The sequence below is a fragment of the Culicoides brevitarsis genome, chromosome 2, assembly GCF_036172545.1.
Source record: "Culicoides brevitarsis isolate CSIRO-B50_1 chromosome 2, AGI_CSIRO_Cbre_v1, whole genome shotgun sequence".
NCBI classification, from domain to species: domain Eukaryota; kingdom Metazoa; phylum Arthropoda; class Insecta; order Diptera; family Ceratopogonidae; genus Culicoides; species Culicoides brevitarsis.
Window position 1 is genome coordinate 6866743 of NC_087086.1, and position 27113 is coordinate 6893855.

The 27113-nt window shown below is 29.1% G+C and overlaps 1 protein-coding gene across 1 annotated transcript; it reads left to right on the plus strand.

Moving 5' to 3' along the window:
* Nucleotides 1-539: 539 nt before the first annotated feature.
* LOC134828420 (multiple epidermal growth factor-like domains protein 6) lies at nucleotides 540-26997 on the plus strand. Its single transcript, XM_063841398.1, has 8 exons — nucleotides 540-616; nucleotides 960-1141; nucleotides 21618-23314; nucleotides 23674-23777; nucleotides 23841-23892; nucleotides 23950-25347; nucleotides 25666-26715; nucleotides 26760-26997. Exons 2-8 carry the CDS (start codon nucleotides 1136-1138, stop codon nucleotides 26995-26997), a joined length of 4545 nt encoding a protein of 1514 aa, XP_063697468.1. The 5' UTR covers nucleotides 540-616; nucleotides 960-1135.
* Nucleotides 26998-27113: the final 116 nt, after the last annotated feature.

The following is a 27113-nucleotide window of genomic DNA, read 5'->3' on the forward strand; positions in this document are numbered from 1 at the left end:
AATGCAGAAAAAAAATTATTTTTAGCTTCAACTAATTATTTTAATGACTTAACACGAATGATTTAAAAAATTTTTTAAGGGAAAAAACCCATCGTAAAATTATTTTTAACACGTCATTCTTACTTAAAAAGAACTTTTCCCAAATTTAAAATTTAAAAAAAAAATGAAATCCGTGTTCTTGATCCGTTTCCTTTTCAATTTACAAAAATTCCACAAAACCACAAACGAGCTTCTTTATTTTTTTTTTCTACGGCAGATCGTTTACGTTCTCGTCTCATCGTCACACCAGCACGTGCATCTCGAGCTTTTTCGTGAATCTACGACCTATGCTGCGTGCCAACTTTGCACTGCACGACCAACAAGTTCAAGTTTCGTGTACGTTTCGCGAGTATAGCGTTCCTTTTCGCACTGTATGTCTCGTTTGCCGCATGCCGCTCAACTTTACAAGAAACTTTTTTCAACACGCTGCTGCCTCCGAAACGTATGTGAACACTATAAATATGCGTGCGATTTTCGTCAACATTTTAGTTGGTGTCTTACTTGCGGATTGTTTAAACTCAGAAACTGTTCTCCTTAAAAATTAAAAAAATTGTGCAAAGTGCATGTGGAAAATTATGTGAGATTCAGAAAAAAAATAATTAATAAAAATAAGTGAAGAGAAAAAAATTAAATGATTCTAAAAAAAATATTTTTTTAAGATTTTTTTCGATTCTCAATAAAAAAAATAAAATACTAAAAAAAATAAATTAATATTCATCATTTGCGTAGGATTTTCATTTAAATTTTTTCTCTTCATTGAGAGATTGAGTGGACTCTTAAAAAAATAAAAAAAATTACGAACCATAATTAAACATCAGTTCAATCTCTGTCTTGTCCCCGATCAGACAAGAAAAGTTTTTGTCAAGAAAAAAATATTTAATAATAATTAAAAATATTTTCTCATTTTGTCACATTTTTAGTGCATGCATGAAAAAAACAATCAAAAAATAAAACAAAAGAGTGACCTTAAACTGGATCATAGATTTCGGATTATTTCAATAAATATTTGCGATCAGTGTCAATCTCAGCGAGACCCAATTGCGGTGCATTATTTTTTATTTTGTTTATAAATCATTTGTGCTGATTAAAAATAGCAATGATGGTAAGTCCCATTTTTATTATTTTCTTTAAATTTTGCCACACCAAAAAAAAATATTTTGTTTTCGATTAAAATATTTTTTTAATTTTTTTTATAAGAGAGAACGTCATAGTTGCGGTTAAAAAAAACAGGAAATAGCAAGAGTGTTACAATGACCTTTAATTTGTGGGTGTATTAATATAATTTTTGGGCAAAAGTGTTTATCAGAATGTTTATTTTATTTGAAGTTCATTGAATTTTTGTGTGAGTGTGGATATGGAGACGACTTGTTTTTTTACGAGTTTTGACTAAAAGTATTATTTTTATTGCTTGAAAGTTCTTTTTGTGTAAAATTTTATAGATTTTTAATCTTTAGAATTCATTAAATGAGTTAAATTCCTAAAAATTTTAAGTAAAAAAAACTTACGTTTGACAAAAAAAAAAAATTGAAACTTAAAAAAAAATAAAATTAATTTAAAATTTTTAATTTAAAAACCTTTTTTTATGAAATTTTATTCGTAAGAATGGTAAAAAAAAAATAAAAAAATATTTTTTAAAACTAAAAAATAAAAGAAACTAAAAAAAATAATATTTAACTTTAAAAATTAATTTTTAATTAAATAATTTAATTTATTATTTAAAATTATTAAATTTTAATAAAAATACATTATTTTCAAATTAGATTTTTTTTAAATTTTGTGTCAATTTTTTATGTTGTTTTTTTAATTTTTTAATATTTCCAAATTAAAAATAAATAAAAAAAATAAATGAAAAATTGAAAATAAAAATTAAAAAAAAATATTTTTTAAGTTAATAAAAAAAAATTAATTAAATTGATCAATTGAATTCTTTTAAAATTCAAATTAATTAAAAATGCTTCGAATAATTTTTAATTTTTTTCTTATTTGCTTCTTAAAAATTTTGATCTTAATAATAAAAAAATGTTTTTTAATTTAATTTTAATTTTAATTAAAAAAAATAATTTAATTTTTTTAAACTTTTATTTTAATTTTCTTATGTTGCTTTTTTAAAATTTTTAAATTTTTCAAAAAATTTTTAAAATTAAGAAAATTAAAATAAAAATATTAAAATTTTATTCAATAATTTCTTTTAATTTTTTATAAAAATAAACAAAAAATATTTTATTAAAAATCTAAAAATTCCTAAAAAAATATTTAAATTAATTAAAACCACGAACGCTTTAAAAAAATAATAAAAAAAAATCCCCGAAATTACAAATCGTCAATAAAAAAAAATCCCATAAACTCAAAAGTAAACGAACTCGCTGCGCAAACAACTCATAATTACCCGATTTCTTCGCAAAACAGCAAAAGATTAATGCGAGTCAAGCTATACTTGATTTGTTGCCGCAACTCCATTGAAGAAAAAAAGACATAATTAATTGCTTCACACTTGTCTCTAAACAATCTCTTAAGTATATGATACAAACAAGACAACACTGCAAAAAAACAACGCAAACATTTATTAATTAATTAAGATTTCGGTATCAGATATTTTTAACTTGCAAGTAATTCCCAAAGTGAACAAAGCCCTTCTCGCGTTTTGTTTCTGTTTCTGTTTGTCAACGCATGATAATTACCGCGGCGCGCACAAAAACAATAAAATCTCGCGATCTACGGGATTCGAATTATTTCCCAATTTGCTTGATTCTGTAGTCAGTCAACTCTCATATGTATGACTTGATGGTCGTTTAACTGTGCCATCTACTCCAAATATCTAACTTTTGTGGGAAATTTTTACAAGATGATCGCAACAATGTTTTTTTTTCTTACATAAATTAGCCTTAATGCAGCTCTTTTGCCGCAGATATGCAACGATGATAGTCAGAAATTGACACAAAACAAAAAAAAAATAAATTGTGCTTGAATTGAAGTTCAATCTTTTTGAATTCATTTAATTACAATGCAATGAGATGAATTATTTTTAACATTGAATTGCAATTTGATTGATCCAAAGTTCGTTTAATTTTCGAATCTGGGTCGTTTGATGTGACATGTGGATGCAAATTGACTTCCTATGTAATGTAATGAGCATATAAAGGGTTTTCACACTTTTGGTTTCGTTTCGACACTCATGTCAAAAATACATATTATATCATTTTATTCGCACATGTTAAAATTAAAAACTAATATTTTTCTTCTTTTAATATGTTTATAAATAGCCATCTATCGCGCATTAACCATTTTTTGTGTTTGAATTGAATTTCAAGTGATGTTAAGTGATAAAGTAAAGTGCAGTGGGAGACGAGCAGGTTTTGACACTCTTATGTCATTAATAGTTTTATTAATTTGGAGACGATTAAGCGGTATGATGGAGCGTTATTTGATATAAAGATGGATTTAATGGCAAGTTATGGGTTAATTAAGTGACCTGTAGAGATAACTTTTAAGGCACAATTTATGACAGTTGTAGGGTGATTATTGATACAATGTTGCTTCATGAAAATATGGAATTGGAAAGAATTTATAACGGTTTTTTGCGAATAAAATAAAATAAATTTTGTAAAATATTGCAAAAATATCCAAATATTTTATAAATTTTTTTATAAGGTTAAAATTTCATTTAAAAAAAAATTAATAAATTTTAATAGAAAATTATAACTTTATAAAAAAGTTTAAATTAAATTAATTATATCATATTAATTAAATATTTTTTTAAAATTTATTCAAGTTTATTTATTTTATTGAATTTTATTATTTTTTTTTCAATTTAATTTAATTAAAATGATAATTTAAAAGCTTTTAAAAAACTTTTTAAATTTTAATTAAAGAAAATTTTAATATTTTTTTTTTTCAAATTAATTTAAATTTAATTTTTAAATTGATTTAATTTTTTTTTTAATTATGTAATTGAAAATTTTTTATTTAATTGCTTAAATTTTTTTAACTTTTTTTTAAATAGATAATTTTTTCCTCATTTAAAAAATTATTTTTTTTTTAAATTTTTTAAAATAATTTTTCATAATTAATTATTTTTTAAATTAAAAAATAAATAATAATAAAATTAAATTAAATAAATTAATTATTATTAAAATTATTAATAAAAAATTATTCTTAATAAATTTAAAATTTTTTTTTTATAAATTTTTCGAATTAAATCATTTTAAAAAAAACATGGAAAAATTATTTATTAAATAAAAAAAATTAATTGAAAAATTTTTTTTGAATAAAAAAAAATACGAAACCATAAAAACTGATAAAAAAATTAATTGAATAATTGTCAAAAGTTTGAAATTCCTTTAAAAAATTTTTTCATTCCTAACTTAACTTTAACTTACCTTAAATAGTAGTTGGAATGCTTCAACAATCACTTCATCTAAGAATCCCATTCAATTACAATTAGAATAAATTCTTAACCTTTTGATTCACGCTCGCTGGCTAGCTCGTGTCGCATCTTAGAACGTCACTTGTCACAATTCTCGTCACTCACAACGCACATAATTTCTACATTTTATTGACACTTGACACCAACATCACTTTCGAATAACGCGACTCGAACACGTTCAGGTACTGCAATAAATTTAAATAATATTTGCATTGCTCCGTCATTAAAAATTATACAAATCCACTCCAACTCGCGATTGAATAACTCCTACTTGTAATATTTTTATTATTACACAGCAAAAGTGTAGTTCCTGTAACACTTTGAGGTTTGCTGCTTAGGTAAATCACGCAAAAAAAAAAAAAGAAGAACGCGCTAATTTTTGACAGATTGTCTTGAATCTCTAATTAGAGGGGCATCGTTCGTCGATAATTTTGTCGATCAAGTGTGAGGATTAAATTAAAATCAATCAATGTGTGAAGGTCGCTTTAATTTAGAATCAATTCATTTTTCTTTTCAACACAAACACAAGCAAAATTTGTGGACTAGACAAACAACGTCGTCATCTTCGTCAAAAAGTAACCAAGAAGTACTTCACATGTGTACGTGATTTAACGACGTTGTGCCAATTATGATGTCTTTGTAAAAATAAAATATTGACTTTTTTTTTGCGTGCGTTAGACAAAAGACAGGTTAATTCGATATCTTCCGGATTCCAATTAAATTAGTTCAATTTTGCGATTTTTTTGTTTAAATAAAGAATTTACGATTTTTTTAAATTAATTTTTAGAATTTCGTTAAAATTTTATTTAATTGAATTTTTTTAATTTTTTAAATAAAAAATAATTTTTATTTATATTAATCATTAATAATTATTTTTATAAATTATTTAATTAAATTTAATTAAAAATATAAAAATTTGTTAAAATTTATTTAAAATTTAAATTAATTTTTTTTGAATTAAAAATAAAAATTATTTTTTTATTTATAAATTGAAAATAAAAAACTTAAAATTTTTACAATTTTATTATTTTCAATTAAAAATAATTTTAATAAAAATTTTGAAATATTTATTTTAAAAAAAATTTTTAATTTTTCAATTTTTATAAATTTAATATTTTAAAATTTCAAAATTTTTTTTAAAAGTTGAAAAAAAAAATCAATTTATTTTAAAATATAATTTTTAATTTTTCTTTGATATTTTTAATTTAAAAATAATTTTAAAATTAAAATAAAATTTTAAAAAAATTATTTAAAATAAAATTAATTAATCAAAAAATTAAAATGAAATTTTAAAAAAATTCAAAAATTATTCTTAAAAAAGTCTAAAATATTTTTTTTAAAATAAAAAATTAATTTTTATATATAATTTAAATAAAATAATTTTAAATAAATAATTAATTAATATTAATTTTTTAAATTTAATAATTCATTCAAATCTAATTTCTGGTTAATTTTTAGAATTATTTTAATTTAATTTTGACTCAAAATTTTACTCTAACGGCGAGATTTGTAATTAAAAAATATTTGTACCTATCGACAAATTGTTCTACTTAAAAATTTTTATTTACTTTGAAAAAAAATTAAAAGAATTGTTTAAATAAATTCCATTAAATTTTACAATTTTTCGATAAAAAAATATTTTCTAATGACAAATTTCGCCATTAAAGAAAAAATTTGGTAAAAAAAGACAAAATTTTAAAATAAAAAAAAATATTACACAAAAATTCGTAACTTTTAGAGATCAATGACAAGAATTACATCAGATTCTCTCTCGTAAATGATCTTTTTTTTTTGGCGTGGGACTACCTGCAGAATTTCAATAAATAACAAACGTGTGTCTATGCGAGTGTAAAAAAGTTACCATTTCCGAATTTGTACCTTGTAACGTTGTTGTTGTTGTTCTTTGAATGAAGCTCATTAACATTTCTCATACACACATTTAGAAATTAGCATATGAACAACATTAAAACATGAATTACTACGGTGCGGCAGACTTTAACATATATATTTCTAATGCATGCTGCAGTACGTCAGATACCTCTCAAAATAGAGTTATTAGCTTCTATTATTTTTTTTTTCGTCTATGAGAATTCCCTCTGCATTAACAACGAACATTTGGCAATCTTTAGTTAATTTATAAGCTTTTGTTTCAAAAAATGTTCGTACTGCACTCGGCAGCGGTAATTTTGCTCCAATTCAGTAAGATGGTCATTTTTGCTGCTCTACAACGCAAATTTTACACTTTGGAGGCAAAAATAAAGCAATCATAAAAATATGGTTGCAACAAAAAAGAAAAAAAAAATACAGTAATCACTATTGTATTCATTCATTCACGCAGCAAAGAAAAAAAATATAAATTTATAAAATTATCTGGCGAATTTTAAATGCAGACGAAAAGTCTTGATCTTTGGTGACCTGCTTGTTGTTATGCGGCGCGTCGTGCAAGAAAAAAATGGAACTTGCTGCACGAGAGAAGGATTTTCTGCACTTGTCTTGTACGAAGAGAAGATGCAATAAATTTAGCGCATGGCAATAAGAGCTGGCCATTAATTTTGTTAATTTTAATAAATTGAATGACATTACATGTCGTTATCATGTAAGAAGAAGAGGTATGTAAGTGCAAGTGGTTTGATGGGGTGACGGACAGGTTTTTAACCGAAGCTCGTTTTGAGATCTTTCGCTGTATTTGACGGGTAAAGGTCGTTTTGGCAGTTATGTCATAGTTGGCGAAGTAATTTTTTGCGATAAAAAAATTAATTTTTTAAAAAAAATCTGAAAGAAATTTTTTAATTTTTTTTAACTAAAAATTTATTGATTTTTGTATCTTTTTAGAGCTTTAGATATTAAGAAAAAAAAATATTCTTAAGAAAATTATTTTTTTAATTATTTAAAAAATTTAAAAATGCTGCTTTTAAACATAAAAAATAATTTTTTTCATTATTTTTTTTCTTGAAAATTTTATTTAAAAAATTTTAGGTTTTTAATTTTTTTAGCTTTCAGATTTAAAGTCAAATTTCTGACATTTTTTGATCTGAAATTAATAAACTTTTGAATCATAAGTCATTTTAGAATCGAAACTACTAAAACTAACAAAGTTTCTATAAAATCTGACTTCATTCAACAAAGTTAGCTCTTTCTCAGCTCTTTTATTAGATTTTTTTATTTTATGAATTTTTAAAGGATTCAGAACAATTTTTTGAACAAAATAAATGCTAAATTAAAAAAAAATAATCTAATGATCGTTTGATGATTTGTTATTAAATGTTATTTTAATTTTATTATTATTATTATTTTTTTTTTTTTGAATAATTAAAATTTTTAAAAATATTTTTTAATTAATTTTTCGAAAATAATTTTTTAAAAAATTAATTAAGAAACATTTTTAAAAATTTTAATTATTCAAAAAAAAAAAATTAGAAAAATAATAATAATAATAAAATTAAAATAAAATTTAATAACAAGATTAAATTTAATTAGTTTTTATTTTTAATTTTTTATTATAATAAAATTTGTTTAAATTAAAAAAATATAATAATACAAAATTTAAAAAAATAACATAATAGCAAATTTTATTTAATGTTTTTTTTTTATTTTACTTTTTTTTATTTTTTTAAATTTTTTATAATTTTTACAAAATAAAAAAAATAATAAAAAATTTAAAAAAATAAATATAGTTTGGTTAAAAGAATTTTGTTCATTAAAAAAAATCTAACAGGTGTGTCTCTATTTTTCCAAATAAAAAATCATCCCACTAAATTTCTCACAAAACCAAAAAAAAAATTAAAACGCATTACTTAACAAGCCATCACGCACCTTACTCCCTGCCATGCCATCTACAGCAAATGTCACCTCATTGTTACTTCTTTGTCACAGAGAAGTAAATAAACATATTTAATTTTTATTTTATTTTTTTGGTAAAATTGACATTGAAATACCAAATTCGTCTTTTTATGTATTTTTTTCTCGTGTATTTTTTTTCACAAGTAAACTGTTTCTCAATCATCCTCGTTCGTCATCGTGTCTCCGTTACTTGTACATTAAATAATAATAATAAATGTATCTCATTGTTTTACTCCCAAATTGAGTTAATCTACGCGCGAAAATCTACTTGCTGTCAAGACAGGTTCATGACCTGATTTTACTTCAATTTTTTTTTTTTTTAATTTTTTTGTAATTAAAGCACGACCTTGTCTCATATTTGTCATCAAAATCAAATCCAATCATCAAAAAAAAATTTGAATTTTGACTCATTCGTACGTTCACATATGAATTGATGAATGATCTTGAGTCGTGAATGAAATTGAATTGCTGATTTTTTTTCACGAGCGAAATACTTTGAATAAAAGGTGGAAATGCAACACACGTTTTGTTCTTTTGTTTCGTGCGGCAGTTCGGAAATAGTGCAAACAAGATTTTTGCATGAATGGGTTTATATTTTGTCTGATTTTTCTTGATTTTTGAGCGAGAGACAGACATGCGAGTAGATTTTTTTTGTGTTGTTGTTCTTTTTTTTCTCGCATTCACACGTGAATGTGTTAATTGAAATACGGTTTTTGTGGTAGGTTAGTGTCGAATATTTTACATTTCTTGACTTTTTAAGGTTATTTCGGGGCTCTAATGAGTTCTTGTAACGATTTTAATTGTTCAAGTGTTAATTTTTGAGCTTTTAATGAGCCAAAAATTGTTATTTTAAGAGCTCTAAAAGGTCAAAAAATTAAATTGAACAATTAAAATATGAGAAATTTCGCCAAAAATTGCCCATTTGTCCCTGATAATGTGTCATAATTTATGCAAAGTTCGAAAAAAACCATAAACGCTTCTTTTATTCACCAATTTTGAGCTGTTAATCGATAAAAACCCGTTAATAGCAGTTTTCATCTTCTTTTCTGCTAATAACATGTTATTAAACTATTATTTCATCAGCAACAACAAACGATCACTATTATTAATTTTTTTCTCTTTTTCTCGTTTAATGATGCGACTCATCTTGCCGCACGTTGTTAAGCCCTGTCATCAAAAAATTTTATTCAAATTTGCAAGGCAAGAATTAGTTTGAAGAATTACGATGGAAATCTCCTCCAATCGTGTGCCATTGGCATCAACTGAGACGTTGATTACATAATTGATGGATTTTTTCGGATAATTTCGATGCGAATGTCAATTACGACGCACAAAAAATGAGAAAATTGAATATTAATCGATGCGATCTTGAAGCAAAGTTAATTACTCAACTCCATCGATTAATTAGGCAAATAAATTTAGTCCACGAAAGTCACAAAATATCAATTTTATCACCAATCACGGAAGCCTTGAATGACCATTAATGGCGGAAAACTTGAGTAATAATTGCGCCAAGTCACTTACTTTACTAATTGCTGTCATTTTTGGTCAATCTCCATTAAATTCCCGCTAACACACTGCGTGCATCTCATTTTGTGAGAGGCAACAAAAAAATATATGAAATAAACGTTTTGAAGTGTTTATAAAAATAACAAATTACGGTGAGATGTGCGCTACTGACACGCTGATTGTTGATTTATTTAATAAAAAAAATAATTATTACCAACAAGTGTGTTTAACAACAAGGAGATGTTGTTCGTTGTGCCCTTTTTAGTATTCAATTTAAGCATTTATTTATGTCTCTTTAGTGTTCGCGTTGTAATTTGAGTGCTTTGCGTTATTATTTGAATAGCTTCATTATTTTATTATTGGATTTGTTGATGATTATGAGAGATTTGAACGGCTTAGCGGTTTAAAGCGGGAATTGTCGCTTTGGTATCAGGTGTCGCGAAATGAATTTATTTAGAGATTTAAATAACGCTGATCTTCTTGGCTTGAAATGTTGAAAGGTTAGAGCTACTGTTGATTTTAATCAGTAGATGAATGGAGTGAAAAAGATCGAACAGATCAACTTCGATCTGTACATTAAAAAGATCTAAAACGATCTTAAGATCAGATAAATGGCGCCATATTGGATCTCAAGATCGTTTAAGAATTTTTTTCAACTCATTTTATTTATTTTGAAAAATATTACAATTCTTTCGATATAATTCAAATGGGTTGAAAAATTTCTTAAAGGATCTTCAGATCAAATATGGCGCCATTTATCTGATCTTAAGATCGTTAGAGATCTTTTTCACTAAACAGATCGAAGTTGATCTTTCGATTCAATTTCGATCTGTTTGATCTTTAAACAAAATATAAAGATCTTAAATCAGGAAAGAAGAAGTAGATGCCTTTAAAGGACTTTTATATAAGAAGATTTTAAATTTAAAAAAAAACTGACAAATTTCAAAATTTTGCGTTTTTTAAAGTTAAACAGAAGCTTTTTAATCTTAAAATGGGCGGTAAAAGATCAATCTGAAGATCAAAATAAAAGCTTCTGTTAATAGATTAAAACTAAAACGATCAGATCTATTCAAAACAAAACCGATCTTAAGATCTGAGAAGATCTTTTTTGACAAATCATTGAAATGTCAAAATAGATCTTGTCAGATCTTCAGATCACTTTAGATCAATTTCATTTTGAACAGATCTGATCTTAACCAATTAACAGAAGCTTTTTATTCTGATCTTCAGATCACGATTTTAACCGCCCATTTCTAACCTTCTACTTAGCTTCTGTTTCACAAAAAAACGCGCCAAAATTCCCGCCTTAAGCCATACTTTGTATCCATCTTTTAATTATTAAAAAAATCCTCTTATCTCCTCCTCCATAAAAGTTCTTTAAAAGCATCTACTTCTCCTTTCCTGCACATAAACCTCACTTACCTTGACTGATAAAAAAATTAATCCATCATTAATTTTTTTTCTATTTATTAAATGATTCGCGAATTCTCATTTTATGTCTAAAACTAAACAAACTTTTTTTTATAAATCTTTTTCCATTAATTATTTCAAAGCTATAACACCCTGCTTGTCTATCATTCTGTCACACTGCCGAGATAAAAATCCCGTTTAACTCACTTCACGCAATTTTTTTAAGTTTTTTAAGTAGTTGTAGGTCATTTAATTGATTTTTTCCCACTAATGCTTGAACTATAACGCAAGTTGAATGACTCGGAATTGTCCCACAGTTTGAACTTTTGCTGAAACGTGACAAATGATGAACGAAAACAAGTCACAAAAGTCACGTTTAATTGATTTTTATCTAGATTTTCGCACAAAATAATTTCATATGAATGAACTTAAACTTGAAATCATCCGCCAAAATTGTGTCAATTCAATATTTGCCTTTAACTTTAAGCAGTAGTAATAAATTGGTTGTTTTACATTGACTTCGCCTTAATTTGTATTGTGTGTGACTTATTTATCTTTCTTTGTAGATTATTAGTGTAATTTTTATTTTTAAAAATTTTTTCAGACCGTAATTTATGATTGTCTGATATTCAATGATTTTTTGTAGATCTTCCTATTATTTTTTTTTTGTCCAATTGTCTGACGCATAGTTTCTTTATTCATTCATGACATAATATTGGAAACTCCTACGCCTCCTGTTTGTTTCTAACGTCTCTATTTGTCTAGTTAGTGTTCGTGTCACAAGACTGGAATGCAAAGTGTGTTCATGAAATTGAAATAGAAAAAGGTTGCTCGTGTGATTAATCGGTTTATATCTGATCGAAGCGCGCGCGGTATTTTTTGTTTAATTTCATGGAGGAAATTTTAATTTTAGGCGTCATTTTTTTTTTCAAGGAAAGTATTTTGTTTCTTTCCCGAAGGACTTCCTTTCTCTTCGAGACTCACCCAAAAGTAATCAGAAAAAGTTAAGAGTCAAGGGAATTCCTTTCGCAACCTTCTTCAAGAGATCAAATCTTACTTTTTATTGCTGACATAAATCCATTTGACCCGAGTTCTGATCTCTTGGGTTTTTAGTTTCAAGGGCTTTGACAGGAAAAGTACAATAAAAGAATAACCTGCTTGACCTTTTCCAACAGAAGCTACGAAAAAAAAATGTATTAAATTACAAAAAATCGTGTCCTCTTCTTTTACATTTTTTTTTTTTCGAAATAAAGTTTAAAAAACGATAAAATTCACTTAAAATAATGATTTGAAGTGATAAAAATTGTCATAAAGATTTATTTTCGCAATTGTCATCAAAATTGACCGCAAAACACGGATTAAACATTCGACATAAAATATTAATAAAATTCATGATTGTTAAGTCACCCACATCTTCATGCATAATATTTAGCACAACAACTTGTGATAAATTCACAGTAATTGTTCATGAATTTTCTCACAGCAGCAGTCTGAAGCTCTGTGCAAATAATTTCACTTTCAACATCGTCGAAAGATGACAATGGACAGTACAAAAGAAGATGAAAAAAAAATAATTGTTTTTTATGGATATTTTTAATTGTTGGTAAGGTTTTTGCAGGGGTTTTTATTTATTATTTAATGCAAGTCAGACATGAATTTTAACGATGGGGAGGAACACTGACCGACTTTTGATAAGCAATTATGATGAAGTGTTAAGGTAGGTTTTTTTTTGTGAATTAATTGTGAAATTGTTGGGTAAATATTTGCGTGAGAAATGTAGCATCTGAAGAAATTACGTTTTTGTGAAGGTCGAATTCGTAATGAGATGTTTTTAATGAATTTTAAAAAATAAATATTTTTTTAGAATTAAATTTAAAAAATTCGCCCTAAAAATAAATATAATTTAAATTTACAAAAAAAAAATTAATTAATTTAATTTTAAATTATTAATTTAATTTAATTTAAAATTTTAATAATTTTAAATTTAAATTTATTTTTTTTTTTTTAATTTAAATTTATTTATTTATTTTTTCTTAATTTAAATTTTTATATAAAACTCATTTTGACCCTAAATAACAAATATTTTTTAATTAATTTTTAACAAATTTTTTTAAATTTATAATTTTTCAAAATTTCAATTTTTTAATTTTTTTTTTTATTTTTTAATTTAATATAATTTTTAATTTATTTTAAAACTTTGTAATTTTGTATTAATTTGATTTTATTTTTTTTTTAATTTTTTTTTAAATTTAATATTTTTTTAAAAAAATAAAATAAATTATTTTAAATAAATTTTGATCAAAAATGTCATTTAAAAAAGTAAAATGTCAAAATTCAATATTTGTCAGAAACTTCAAAATTTTTAATTAAAATGTCAAATTACTAAATTAAAAATAAAACTTACCTAAATCACTTCTTGGCAATTTAGCAACAAAAACTGACAATCCAATTAGCGTAAAAAATAAGAAATTCCCCATCGATCACTCACTGCGCCGCACTTATTAACTCAAACTCGCACGTGCTTTCAATCATGAACTCTACCTGAAAAAAAACCTTAATTTTCTCGAATATAAATTGCTTATCATCAATCACAAAAAAAAACTCGTCATCATTGTTTATGAGGATTGAATAACAAAAAGGTTCAAGATCTCTTCGCGATCGTCTTAATTATTCAGAAAAGCTCTCAACATTAATTTTTTGCGTGCTAATGATAGTTTAGTACTTACCAAGAATCATGCTAAAAACGTGTTAGAACGCAGAAAATTTGTCTTTTCGTCGTCCTATCTAAATAAAAAATTATTCACTAATGAAATAATAAAAGAAAAGAAACAACAACAAGATTTATAATTATTACAAATTATTAGACACTTGATGTCTTGAAGTTTTCCCACACTACTCGTACGTATTTTATAGCCAGGTTTTTACCTAATTAAGAATAGATTATCATGAGAATTTTCGTATTTTTATTTTTTTGTTAACTGACGGATTTTTTTTTTTTGATCTGGTATGCTGTGTCTCTTGTTTATTTAAAGCAACAACAATAAAGTTGTGCAATTTTTTCACTCACAATGCACTAAAAATTGAATTTACAGAAAACAGTAATAATATTAACAAGACCTTCATGTGTGTGATTATCGACGAAAAATTGAAGGTAAAATCTTGATGAGTCCAAAAAGTACATAAAAAAAATTCTGTGAAACTTCCTGCCTTTTGATGCGACGACGAGCAGTATACAACTCGTTAATGATTAAATTACGATCAAAACAAAAATAATTGTTTTACACACAAATTTATTGTTCTCATCGCGCGCAAGATCAAGACATCAAGATAACGCACCAAAATTAGCATATAAATAAAGTAAAGAAGTGGTTGCTGACTTGTTTGCGAGTAATTTGATTGATTAAACATAGCAATTACTGAAACTCGGTACGACTCAAAGAATAGAATACAAGTGTCATTTGGTAATTTACTAATGATAGACAAGCTGCTAAAACAATGCCTGTATCGTGTGGGATTTGTGTCATTTTCGGTAAGTTGCAGTTTGGAAAAAACCCCATATAAATATTTTGATTTTTTTTTAATATTTTTATTTTTTTTTTGAGAGGAAGAGAATTTTAAGGCAAAACAAATTCGATGCGGTATTCTTGTTAAAAATGTGAACGACCCTGAAAGTAGTTATTATTTTATGAATACAACGCATTCCATCCAGTTACTTAATAAAGATATCGGTATTGTAATAACTGAGAGTAATATTGATTAATTTGCGTCTTCCGTGAAGTATATATTATAAAATGTTTGTCAAGCTGATTATCGATAATTGAATAAAAATGAAGATGTTACTTTGTTAAATGTTTGTCATCAAAGGATTTTGTGATTGGATTGAGAAGCATTAGAGCGCATTTAGAACTTAACAGGAAGGAAGAATCAAAAGACATCAAGAGGCATTGAATATATAACTATTTAAAAATTATTTTAATTTACCATTGGAATTATATGAGTTACTTTCTATTGACTGCAAATAAGAATCTGCGATGCAAACTTTGAGTATCCCGGTACCTGCTCTTCATATTAAGATATGGACCATCAACGAGAAAAAGACATGATATATATGAACACTATTTTATAATATTGGTATATTCTGCTCCTCTTAGAGGACTACGAAAAAGCATAAACTAAAAACTGTCGGAATATTGTTAACAAAGCTTCAACGCATTCCATCATGCGAGTACTTTTATTAGCAAAAAATTTCGCCCAATGAACATAAAACAGGAAGAAGAACCTGAACTTGAAGTCGAACAGTATGAGGTTAATAGCGAATTTGATAGAACGAATTTGTCAGACTCAGATAAGACAGCTGTAAAAAAATTTAAAAGGATGAAAGATTCTTTCCTTAACACTGTATAAAATAAATACATTCAAATAATTCAAATAAATTCATTCTCTTCTAAATACATTCAATATGCATTTTTCAAGAAAAATCAATCGAGGCTTTTACAAAAAAGTGTCACAAAATGTTTTCTTTAGAAAATTGCCAAAGAATTATATCGACTCTATGCGATCATCTTAGAATAGAGCAGAAAATAGTAAAGGAATATTTTAAAAGACTTCAGATACCATTACGATATGGCAAGATAAGCAAGATGTTTCTTTAAATGTACTTGGACTTGTAGAATTTTATCTTTAAAAATTTATTAACTTTATTCTTATAATGAACCATAAAAGATATATTTCTGATGTAATTTGAAATTTACATCAAATCAACTAATAACGTAGAAACAGACAGACCATCAAAAAACCATCAAACACAATTTTCCAAATGAAACTCCTCACTCGTTAAACTGTTCCTTTTTCTTTGCAATTAAAAACAAACACCTCACGCCAATACCAACAATGAAAAAAAAACATCAATCATCCACTTGACATGTCAAAACACATTAATCGCTACTGTGACGAGTTCAAAGGCTCATCATCTTCTTCACAAAAATATTGCACGGTCATTTCATTAGAAACGCTTCTCCTGCAAAAATTCTTCTTTCAGCAACAATCATCATTGAGTCATGAAAAGACTTCTGGCGCGACAAAAAAGTGGGCGTCATCTTTGTGATTAATTGAATTGCATTCTATTAACAATGTGGGCATAATTTTATTTTATTAATTGCCGTGGTCCAATAAGCACTTTGTTTCTTCGTAAAAAGTAAAGTTCAAGGTGAAAATTATGCAAAAAATTTTAAATTTTAGTCATCATCTCAAATTTTGATCTAAATTTTATGTTTGTTGTTTTTAGTTAATGACTTGTAACTCCACATAAATAAAAAAAAAGAAGCAGTAACCTTAAGACGAATGTGAAAACAATGGGAGGGAGATAACAATTTTGTATTCATATATTTATTTATGTAAAATATTATTATCGTCCCGCATATTTTTATGACTTCTGTTTCGCATCGACGACAATCCAAGACAATTAAAGACAAAAACTTTTAGAACAATGCGAACGGGGTCGTGCTTCTGCTCCATTAATTTTATTTTTTTTTTTCTTAAATTACAAGTCAAGGTCGACCTCAGTGCAAGATGCATTTTGATACAAAATTAAATTGTCTGCAAGTTTCTTCATTTTTGGTGAAATTCCATTTTTTTAATTTCTTTAAAAACCGGCGGTTTTTTTGTATTTTATCGTTATATGTATAAATGTATTTTCGAACAGTGATTTACAACGAAAACATTTTAATAGCTGGTTTACCTTGCTGCACTCTCGTTGCACATCGCTGTCGTTTTCGTTGGATGCTGCATTACATCAATATATATTAAATATTCATGCACATTGCCGCATTGTTATTATTATTATTACTTACTTATTTATGCAAGTCGCACTGCATGCGACGCGAATCGTCGTGTATGATCAATTTAATCGATAAATCGGTCAAATATCGAGCAATATTGCGTAATTATTTATGAAAAATCATCCGAATTTATGCGAATGATGTCAGGGAGAAATTTCTTACTTAATTTTTTTCTTTGCAAAAACACGCAAAAAAAGTGAATTTCTTGACATTGCATTGACAGGAAACTCCTACAAGTTTAACTTCTCACTTTAAAAGGTATTTACTGAAAAAAAATTTTCATCTTGCCATTTTACAACAAAGTGAAGACGCTTGTGGGTTTCTGCTCATGCCCTTTTTCAACCACATCGCAAATAAATTGAGGTAGTTAGCAATAAAAGTATCAGCAGCAGCAGCAACTATATTGATTGCAGCCTTGAACGTCATTTTATTATGTTACACACCAACTTTAACCAGATGACACAAATTGCAATCAGATCGATCTTTTTGTTCTCTCTATTCGCAACGATTGATTCTCAGGATGAAATTTGAAACTATTCGGATTTTCCGAGAGAGAGCTCAAATGTCAATTTCTATAAAAGGTTGAGGTTGCAAAGTTGTGGCTTATTGAATGGCGAGCTGTTACGATTTCATTTGAAATTCAAATAAACTTGACACAAACTCGCTTCTTTATAGATCTACATGGAATGGAGGAGCAGTAATTCATTCTAAATGTTGTTGTTGTCGAGTTAACGATGCAATTTAAATGCGTTCTCAATCTTATTATAGCAGCTTAGTGAGTAATAAAGCGATTTGAGCGTTCTAATTTCGAGATGACAATGTTGGAGTTGTCGCAAATTGTGTTTGAAATGTAAAGTTGTGTTCTGGAGGATGTTTGAAAATAATTTTCTTCTAAATGAGAATCAATTTTAAATTTTATTGAAATATAAATTTTTTGAAGATTTTGATTTTTTTTAATTAAATAACATTTTATTTAATTAATTATTTTATTTTATGGTTTTACTTTAAATAATTTTTTTACCTAAAAAATTAAAATAAAATTTAAAAAAAAGTTTAATTAAATTTCGATTAAATTATTAATTATTATTTAATTAAAATAAAACAATTTTTTTTAAATGAATTTTTTAAATAAAATTTATTTAAAAAAAAATTTAATTAATTTAAATTTTTGAAAATTTTAATTTTTTTTACTTAAAGAAAATTTTCTCAATTTTTTATTTTAAAAATAATTTTTATAAAAATTTATTTTTTTTATTAAAAATTAAAATAGAAATTTAAATAAAATTTTTAAATAAACTATTTATTAAAAAAAAAAATTATAAAAAATAAAAAAAATATTGATTAATTTTTTTTATTTGAAAAAAAATTTAATTAATTAAAATTAAATTAAAAAAATTTTATTTCATTTCAATATTTTATTTAAATTTTAATTTTAAAAAAAAATTAAAATTAATAAAATTTTTAATTAAAAAAAATAAAATTTAATATTAAAAAAATTAATATTTTTATTTATAAAAAAATTTTTAAATTTTGATTTTTAAAAAAAAGTTTGTTCTATAGAAAAAAAAATAAATTGATTAAAAATCAATACTTAATTTTATCAATTTAACAGAACAAGAGGACCTCAAAAACTTTCAATAGCAACTTGTTTTCTGCTAAATAATCGTCTTGACATGTAAAGGGAGGCTAACAACAACATCAACAGCTGTAATCATGTGAAATGTCGAGATTATCTTGATTATGATCACATATCGATCGTTTATCTCAAACTACTTAATATTTCACATGAAAACAAAATTTCTCATAAAAATCTAAAAAATTTGAAAAGAACAAAAAAAAACAATTTTTGCTAATTTATTGCAAAAATTAACAAAAAGAAACCAATGTTATTGAACAGCTTCTTAAACAGTTTGCCAAACTGCTTAACATCAATTTCAAGCAAAATACTACCGGAGGCCAATCTAATCAAACACTCAACTTTTGTACATAAAAGCAAATATAAGAGACGACAATGTTGCTGCTTCAAATAAATTCAATATTTTATTACACATATTTTCGGTTTCGTATCATCATCTGTTTCTACAGAAGACATGCATGCTAATTTAGGAGATCTAACATGCTTTGAATTGTGATGACATAATTATCGTACGTCACACGCACCGAAACAGCCATAGACTATTAAAAAGTACTTACTTGCAGAACAATGAGACATTTTTACTTCATTTCAAGCATCCACTTGTCTCGTCGTCGTCTTCGTACCGACATGTGGATTATTCAAATTAGTTTTTTGAGATATTTTTATGTTGCTTGATTTGTGTGAGAGATACTTTGTGATGCATGAAGCAAAAAAAAAGAAGTCATTTCAGATGTTATTGTTGCTGGTTCTATGCTACTTAAAGCAAGTAGTAGTACCTGAGATGAGTAGAAGAGATGTGTCGTCATTTGGACAAACAACAAAAAAATATTGCTTCATTTTTTGGCATTTTTTGTATTTAATTTTAGAATTTCGTCACATAACTCTCATCATAAAAATGCAAATTTAATCGCAAAACCACAAAAAAGCAACAAAGGCAGTAAAGGTAATGATGATCTATTTCATTCAATTCATTACCTTTATGATGACTGTAATTATTAAAGATTGCACGATTATTAAAGCTTTTTTTTGTGTAAAGAAGCTTTTAATTAATATGCGAGTGATGACCATTCGTTGAATGATTTATGAGGGATTTAAAGTAGATTTATTACTTTTTTCATTGAGCAATTATTGTCAACAACGAGCTTTGTTGAACATAAAATGGAACAAATTTTTAAGTACTTTTAGAAGGTACTTCAGTTCGTGATAAGATTTAATAAAATGACATGAGAAAAAAGAACGAAAATCTAATATACCGTAATGTAGATAATTCTACGAGAAAATTAAAATTTAGTTAAAATTTCGAAATTTTCAGTTAAAAATTAAAGTTAAATAAGAAATTTAAACAAAAAATGTTAAGAGAACGAGTTTGACTTCCATTTTCGTTAAAAAACAGATTTTAAATTTTTTTAGAATTATGTACTTTACGGTAATTTACAAAATGAATGAAATTCAGCTTAACAACTACTTCAACTCTTATTGGGATTTGATCAGGTAAAAATATAAAGTTTTTGCTTGGTTTGAATTAATTGGAATATAGAGTTTCAGATTTTAAAAACTTACCAGAAATAATCCTCAAAGGTCATCGAATCAGTCTGTGACGTTCCTTGAATTTTTATAGCCCATAAATATTTTTAGAACAGAACTTTTTTTTGCAATTACGTGACAATATTCCATTAATGGTACAGAGTCTAGTCAAGAACTTGTTAGCTTTTGAAGATCTTCTACATAGACATAGTGCGGGCGGTTTTAACACAAAAGCGCGATTTTTGCGCATGACAAGCATTTTTTCATGTAAACTCGCGAAACATGAGCTATAAAATTCTCTTCTCTTCTTGTTCCTTTCTTTCGTTTCGTGATTCATCGCAAAGATAGAATTTATCCCGGATCCTCTTTCAGCGTGGTTTTTTCTATAAATGATGACGTCTGTTGAGTTTTTTGACTAATTTCTTCTTAGATGTCTTTTGATGATAAACAAAACAACAATAATCAATTTTGGGTCATTCAACTAAATGGATTCTTATTAAGGTTCGTCACTTGTTGATGTCTTTCATTTCTTAAAAAAGTTAAGTAGTAAAAGATATCAATTAGTGCCTATTTTTAGTCTGCTGAATCAATTAAAAGTCAATTTTTAATGTCCAATCCCACTCATACGAAATCGAACCAGATTTATTATCGAAATAAAACTTCCTTCTCCGGTTGATACATTTTAAAGTTGTTGTTTCAATAAGGGAGCGACTTAATGATGTTTTTTTTTTGTTGTTCATAAGTTGTAAAAAATTTATGCGTTGTTAATGTTAATGATGTCCGCTTTTGTTATGAAGGAAGAAAACTTTCAAGATCGAGCAATACGTCAAAAGGAAGCGAACTTTTGTCCCTTCATAAATTATTTGCAGAATGCACCAAGTTGAAGGTTGGTCATTAACATGAGTATCAATTTTGATAATATCAGCCAATTTTTGTAATTAATAGGTATTAAAGAGCTACTGCAACTTCTTTATGCCTTGAGGTTGTAATTGTACGGAAATGTTTTCAATATACGAAGATTTCTGTTTATTTAAATTAAATTACAAAAATAAACAGAATGTCAAGTTGATAATTTTTTTAGAAGAGTAAATAATATTTAAATACAGATTTAAGTGCGATGACATAAAATAAAATAAATGATAGTTACCGTCGTCAAACATGTGCTTAATATGGAAATGAAGAAGTACGGTGTTAAAATTAAATATAACACGTCCTTGACTAATTATCCGGATAAAATGTAATTGTAATTTATTTATCGACTTGTTTCTCCCTTGTGTATTGCGTGTTCGATTTTAATATTCATGTTCAAGATTATGATGTTCTCTCTTGTCCTTTTTGGTTTTACGTGGGTTTCGTAACAACATGTTACTAATTTAACATTTTTATTGTTTCTTTTCAGAACGGCGCTATCATCTTGATAACGCTCTTCACATTCACGCAAGCAGACGTGTCACATCTGTTTAACAACGAATTGAAGCAACATAGTGATTCATCCGATGTCGGATACGGATACCATTACCAAAAGCCAGATATTCCTTTTGACTTGCCAACCAAGGCTCCAACCTGCCCCGATGGCTTTGAAGTAGATCGTAGCGGAAATTGCAAGAAAGTTTGCCCAAGCGGTACAACGCTTCAATCCAATGGAGAATGTAAGAGTGATGGATATCATTATGACAAGCCTGATATTCCATTCCCTCCGCCAACGAGACCTCCGACAAGACCTCCAACGACATATTTACCTCCTGTTACGTGTCAACCGCCGAAACAACAGCAAAATGGAAGGTGTGTTTGTCCTGTAGGACTTGTTGAAAGAGGAAACGATTGTGTTTGTCCAGGAGATTATCAACTCGTCAATGGAAGGTGTCAATGTCCTCAAGGTTTGTCAGATCTCGGAAATGGAAGATGCGGATGTCAAGGAGATTATCAACTTCTCGGAGGAAGATGTCAATGTCCTCAAGGTTTGTCAGATCTCGGAAATGGAAGATGCGGATGTCGAGGAGATTATCAACTTCTCGGAGGAAGATGTCAATGTCCTCAAGGTTTGTCAGATCTCGGAAATGGAAGATGCGGATGTCGAGGAGATTATCAACTTCTCGGAGGAAGATGTCAATGTCCTCAAGGTTTGTCAGATCTCGGAAATGGAAGATGCGGATGTCAAGGAGATTATCAACTTCTCGGAGGAAGATGTCAATGTCCTCAAGGTTTGTCAGATCTCGGAAATGGAAGATGCGGATGTCGAGGAGATTATCAACTTGTCAACGGAAGATGTCAATGTCCTCAAGGTTTGTCAGATCTCGGAAATGGAAGATGCGGATGTCAAGGAGATTATCAACTTCTCGGAGGAAGATGTCAATGTCCTCAAGGTTTGTCAGATCTCGGAAATGGAAGATGCGGATGTCAAGGAGATTATCAACTTCTCGGAGGAAGATGTCAATGTCCTCAAGGTTTGTCAGATCTCGGAAATGGAAGATGCGGATGTCGAGGAGATTATCAACTCGTCAATGGAAGGTGTCAATGCCCTCCAGGTTTACTTGATCAAGGAAATGGCAGATGCGCTGTTCCAACAACAACTCCGAGACCCACAAGACCTCCGGTGACATATTTGCCCCCTGTAACCTGTAAACCTCCAAAGCAACAACAAAATGGAGTTTGTGTTTGTCCTGCAGGACTTGTTGAAAGAGGAAATGATTGTGTTTGTCCAGGAGATTATCAACTTCTCGGAGGAAGATGTCAATGTCCTCAAGGTTTGTCAGATCTCGGAAATGGAAGATGCGGATGTCAAGGAGATTATCAACTTCTCGGAGGAAGATGTCAATGTCCTCAAGGTTTGTCAGATCTCGGAAATGGAAGATGCGGATGTCAAGGACAATATCAACTCGTCAATGGAAGGTGTCAATGCCCTCCAGGTTTACTTGATCAAGGAAATGGCAGATGCGCTGTTCCGACAACAACTCCAAGACCTACAAGACCTCCAACAACGTACTTACCTCCCGTAACATGTGCTCCTGGATTAGTTTCTCTCGGAAACGGTAGATGCGGTTGCCAAGAAGGATATGAATTAGTCAATGGTCGTTGTGTAAAGGAAGAAGGTTACAGGTACGTAGAATACCTTTTTGAAGAAGAACCCGTTTACGAGTTCTATCCAAGTAATCCTATTTGTCAAATTTATGATACTGCTTGGAATTCCGAATGGAATGAATGGTATTAAGTAAATGTTTTTTGTTTGTAACTAAATGCTTAATTTACAAGAATCTCTAACTAACTGTTGTAACTAACAATTTTCATTACACTTTCATGCTAATAAAACTTTGGAATACCTAATATGCTTTAAATTTGTCAAATTTTATGCCTGGGTTTCTTTTATCACACACTCTGTGAGCTCTTGAGTTTTTCATGTAAGATGCTTTAATTATAAGATCATATCGTTCATTAACATAGCAATATTTTTCATTTAGTTACCCAAAACCAACGGTTCCATTTCCTCCACAAACAACTCCGAGACCTGCATGTGAAGCTGGAATGATTCTTCAAGATAATGGTCGATGCGGATGCCCCCCGGGTAAGTTGATACTATAGTCAAGTTATTTTAAATATTATGTTATGTATTAATATTTTACTTTAGGTATGCAACTTCAAGGCGGTCGATGTGTAAATAGACCTCCAACAACTTATTTGTAAGTAAAAATCTGTTTGATTCAAATGACATAATTTTAACTTTTGATAATTGTTAGACCTCCTGTTACGACAACTCAGCGCCCTCGAACTACGACAACAAGAAGACAACCTCCGCCAAGCACATATCTTCCTCCTGTTACAACTCAACGCCCAACGCCTGCGCCGACATGTGCTCCGGGACAAATCAAGCGAGGAAATCAATGCATAACGACAACTCAAAGACCTTCATGCCCTGATGGATTTAGACCAACACAAAATGGAGGATGTCAAAAAGTTTGTCCTCCAAATACAATTCAACAACCCGATGGAACTTGTGAACCTGAAGGCGGATATCAATATCCTGTACCTGATCAACCACTCACATATGCTCCTCCTGTAACGACAAGAAAACCAACTCGTCCTCCAACAACGTATTTGCCTCCTGTTACGACAACTCGCCCTACAAGACCTCCGACAACGTATTTGCCTCCGCCAACTTGTCGACCTCCGAAAAAACCACAAAACGGAAGGTGTGTTTGTCCCGCAGGTCTTGTCGATTTAGGCAACGATTGCGGATGCACAGGAGAATATCAACTTATAAACGGAAAATGTCAATGTAGAACAGGCTTAACAGATTTAGGAAATGGTCAATGCGGATGTCAAGGACAATATCAACTCATTAATGGTAGATGTCAATGTCCTCAAGGTTTGTCAGATCTCGGAAATGGAAGATGCGGATGTCAAGGAGATTATCAACTTCTCGGAGGAAGATGTCAATGTCCTCAAGGTTTGTCAGATCTCGGAAATGGAAGATGCGGATGTCAAGGAGATTATCAACTTCTCGGAGGAAGATGTCAATGTCCTCAAGGTTTGTCAGATCTCGGAAATGGAAGATGCGGATGTCGAGGAGATTATCAACTCGTCAATGGAAGATGTCAATGTCCTCAAGGTTTGTCAGATCTCGGAAATGGAAGATGCGGATGTCAAGGAGATTATCAACTTCTCGGAGGAAGATGTCAATGTCCTCAAGGTTTGTCAGATCTCGGAAATGGAAGATGCGGATGTCAAGGACAATATCAACTCGTCAATGGAAGGTGTCAATGTCCTCCAGGTTTACTTGATCAAGGAAATGGCAGATGCGCTGTTCCAACTACAACTCCGAGACCTACAAGACCTCCAACAACGTACTTACCTCCCGTAACATGTGCACCTGGATTAGTTTCTCTCGGAAACGGTAGATGCGGATGCCCTCAAGGTCAACAACTTACTTCTAATGGAAGATGTCAAAAAGTTTGCCCTCCAGGAACAAAATTAACTGCAAACGGTGAATGTCAAAAACAATGCCCATCTGGCACAGAATTACAACCTGATGGTTCATGTCAAAAAGACGAAGGATATGCTTATCCCGTTCCTGAAGATCCATTAGTTTATCCAACTCCTTCTCCTGCTACAAGACCTCCAACCACATATTTACCGTAAGTTGAATTTGATCTTTTCCAAGGCTTAAACTAAAGTTTTGTTAAAAGTCAAATACATTTAGCTTTTGACTTTTGCTCAAGCAAAAGCAAATTTTAATTTGACTTTTACTTTTAAAGCAAAATTAAAACAAAATTTTGAATTATGTAATAAAAGCAAAATGTAATTTGCTTTTTGCTATTGCTTGCAAGCAAATGCAATATATTTTCAAAAACTTTTGCTTACGTCAAATCAATAGCAAAAAAGCAAAAGTCGAAAGCAGTTTAAGCCCTGATCTTTTGAACAAAAATATTTCAATAATACGATTTTACTTTCAGCCCTCGACCAAAACCAACATATTTGCCTCCTCCAACATGTAGACCTCCGAAATCTCCTCAAAACGGAAGATGTGTTTGCCCCGCTGGTCTTGTCGATTTAGGCGACGATTGCGGATGCACAGGAGAATATCAACTTATAAACGGAAAATGTCAATGTAGAACAGGCTTGACAGATTTAGGCAATGGTCAATGCGGATGTCAAGGACAATATCAACTCATTAATGGTAGATGTCAATGTCCTCAAGGTTTGTCAGATCTCGGAAATGGAAGATGCGGATGTCGAGGAGATTATCAACTTCTCGGAGGAAGATGTCAATGTCCTCAAGGTTTGTCAGATCTCGGAAATGGAAGATGCGGATGTCGAGGAGATTATCAACTTCTCGGAGGAAGATGTCAATGTCCTCAAGGTTTGTCAGATCTCGGAAATGGAAGATGCGGATGTTTAGGAGATTATCAACTTCTCGGAGGAAGATGTCAATGTCCTCAAGGTTTGTCTGATCTCGGAAATGGAAGATGCGGATGTCAAGGAGATTATCAACTTCTCGGAGGAAGATGTCAATGTCCTCAAGGTTTGTCAGATCTCGGAAATGGAAGATGCGGATGTCGAGGAGATTATCAACTTCTCGGAGGAAGATGTCAATGTCCTCAGATCTTGGAAATGGAAGATGCGGATGTCAAGGAGATTATCAACTTCTCGGAGGAAGATGTCAATGTCCTCAAGGTTTGTCAGATCTCGGAAATGGAAGATGCGGATGTCGAGGAGATTATCAACTTCTCGGAGGAAGATGTCAATGTCCTCAAGGTTTGTCAGATCTCGGAAATGGAAGATGCGGATGTCAAGGAGATTATCAACTTCTCGGAGGAAGATGTCAATGTCCTCAAGGTTTGTCAGATCTCGGAAATGGAAGATGCGGATGTCGAGGAGATTATCAACTTCTCGGAGGAAGATGTCAATGTCCTCCAGGTTTACTTGATCTTGGAAATGGCAGATGCACTGTGCCACCAACAACTCCGAAACCTACAAAACCTCCAACGACGTACTTACCTCCCGTAACAACTTGTGCTCCTGGATTAGTTTCTCTCGGAAACGGTAGATGCGGATGCCCTCAAGGTACAACTTTGCAAAACAACAGATGCATCAAAGACGAAGGCTATTCGTATCCTGTACCCGAAAATCCCTTAACTGTTCCGCCTCGTCCCGTTTACACAACTACTCCTTTCACAACAACACGCAGACCCGTAACACAAGTGCCCGTAACTTATTTGCCGCCTGTTACGGAAAAACCATCGGGATATTACTACCCTAAGCCTGCCATACCTTTTACATTTTAATCTAACTACTTATACGTTTAAGCCAGGTGTGTTTTAATGATTGACTTTATTTTATTTTATTTAAACTAATTGCCGCCAGTGAAAATGCATTTTACTACTTTAGTGCATCTTATCTG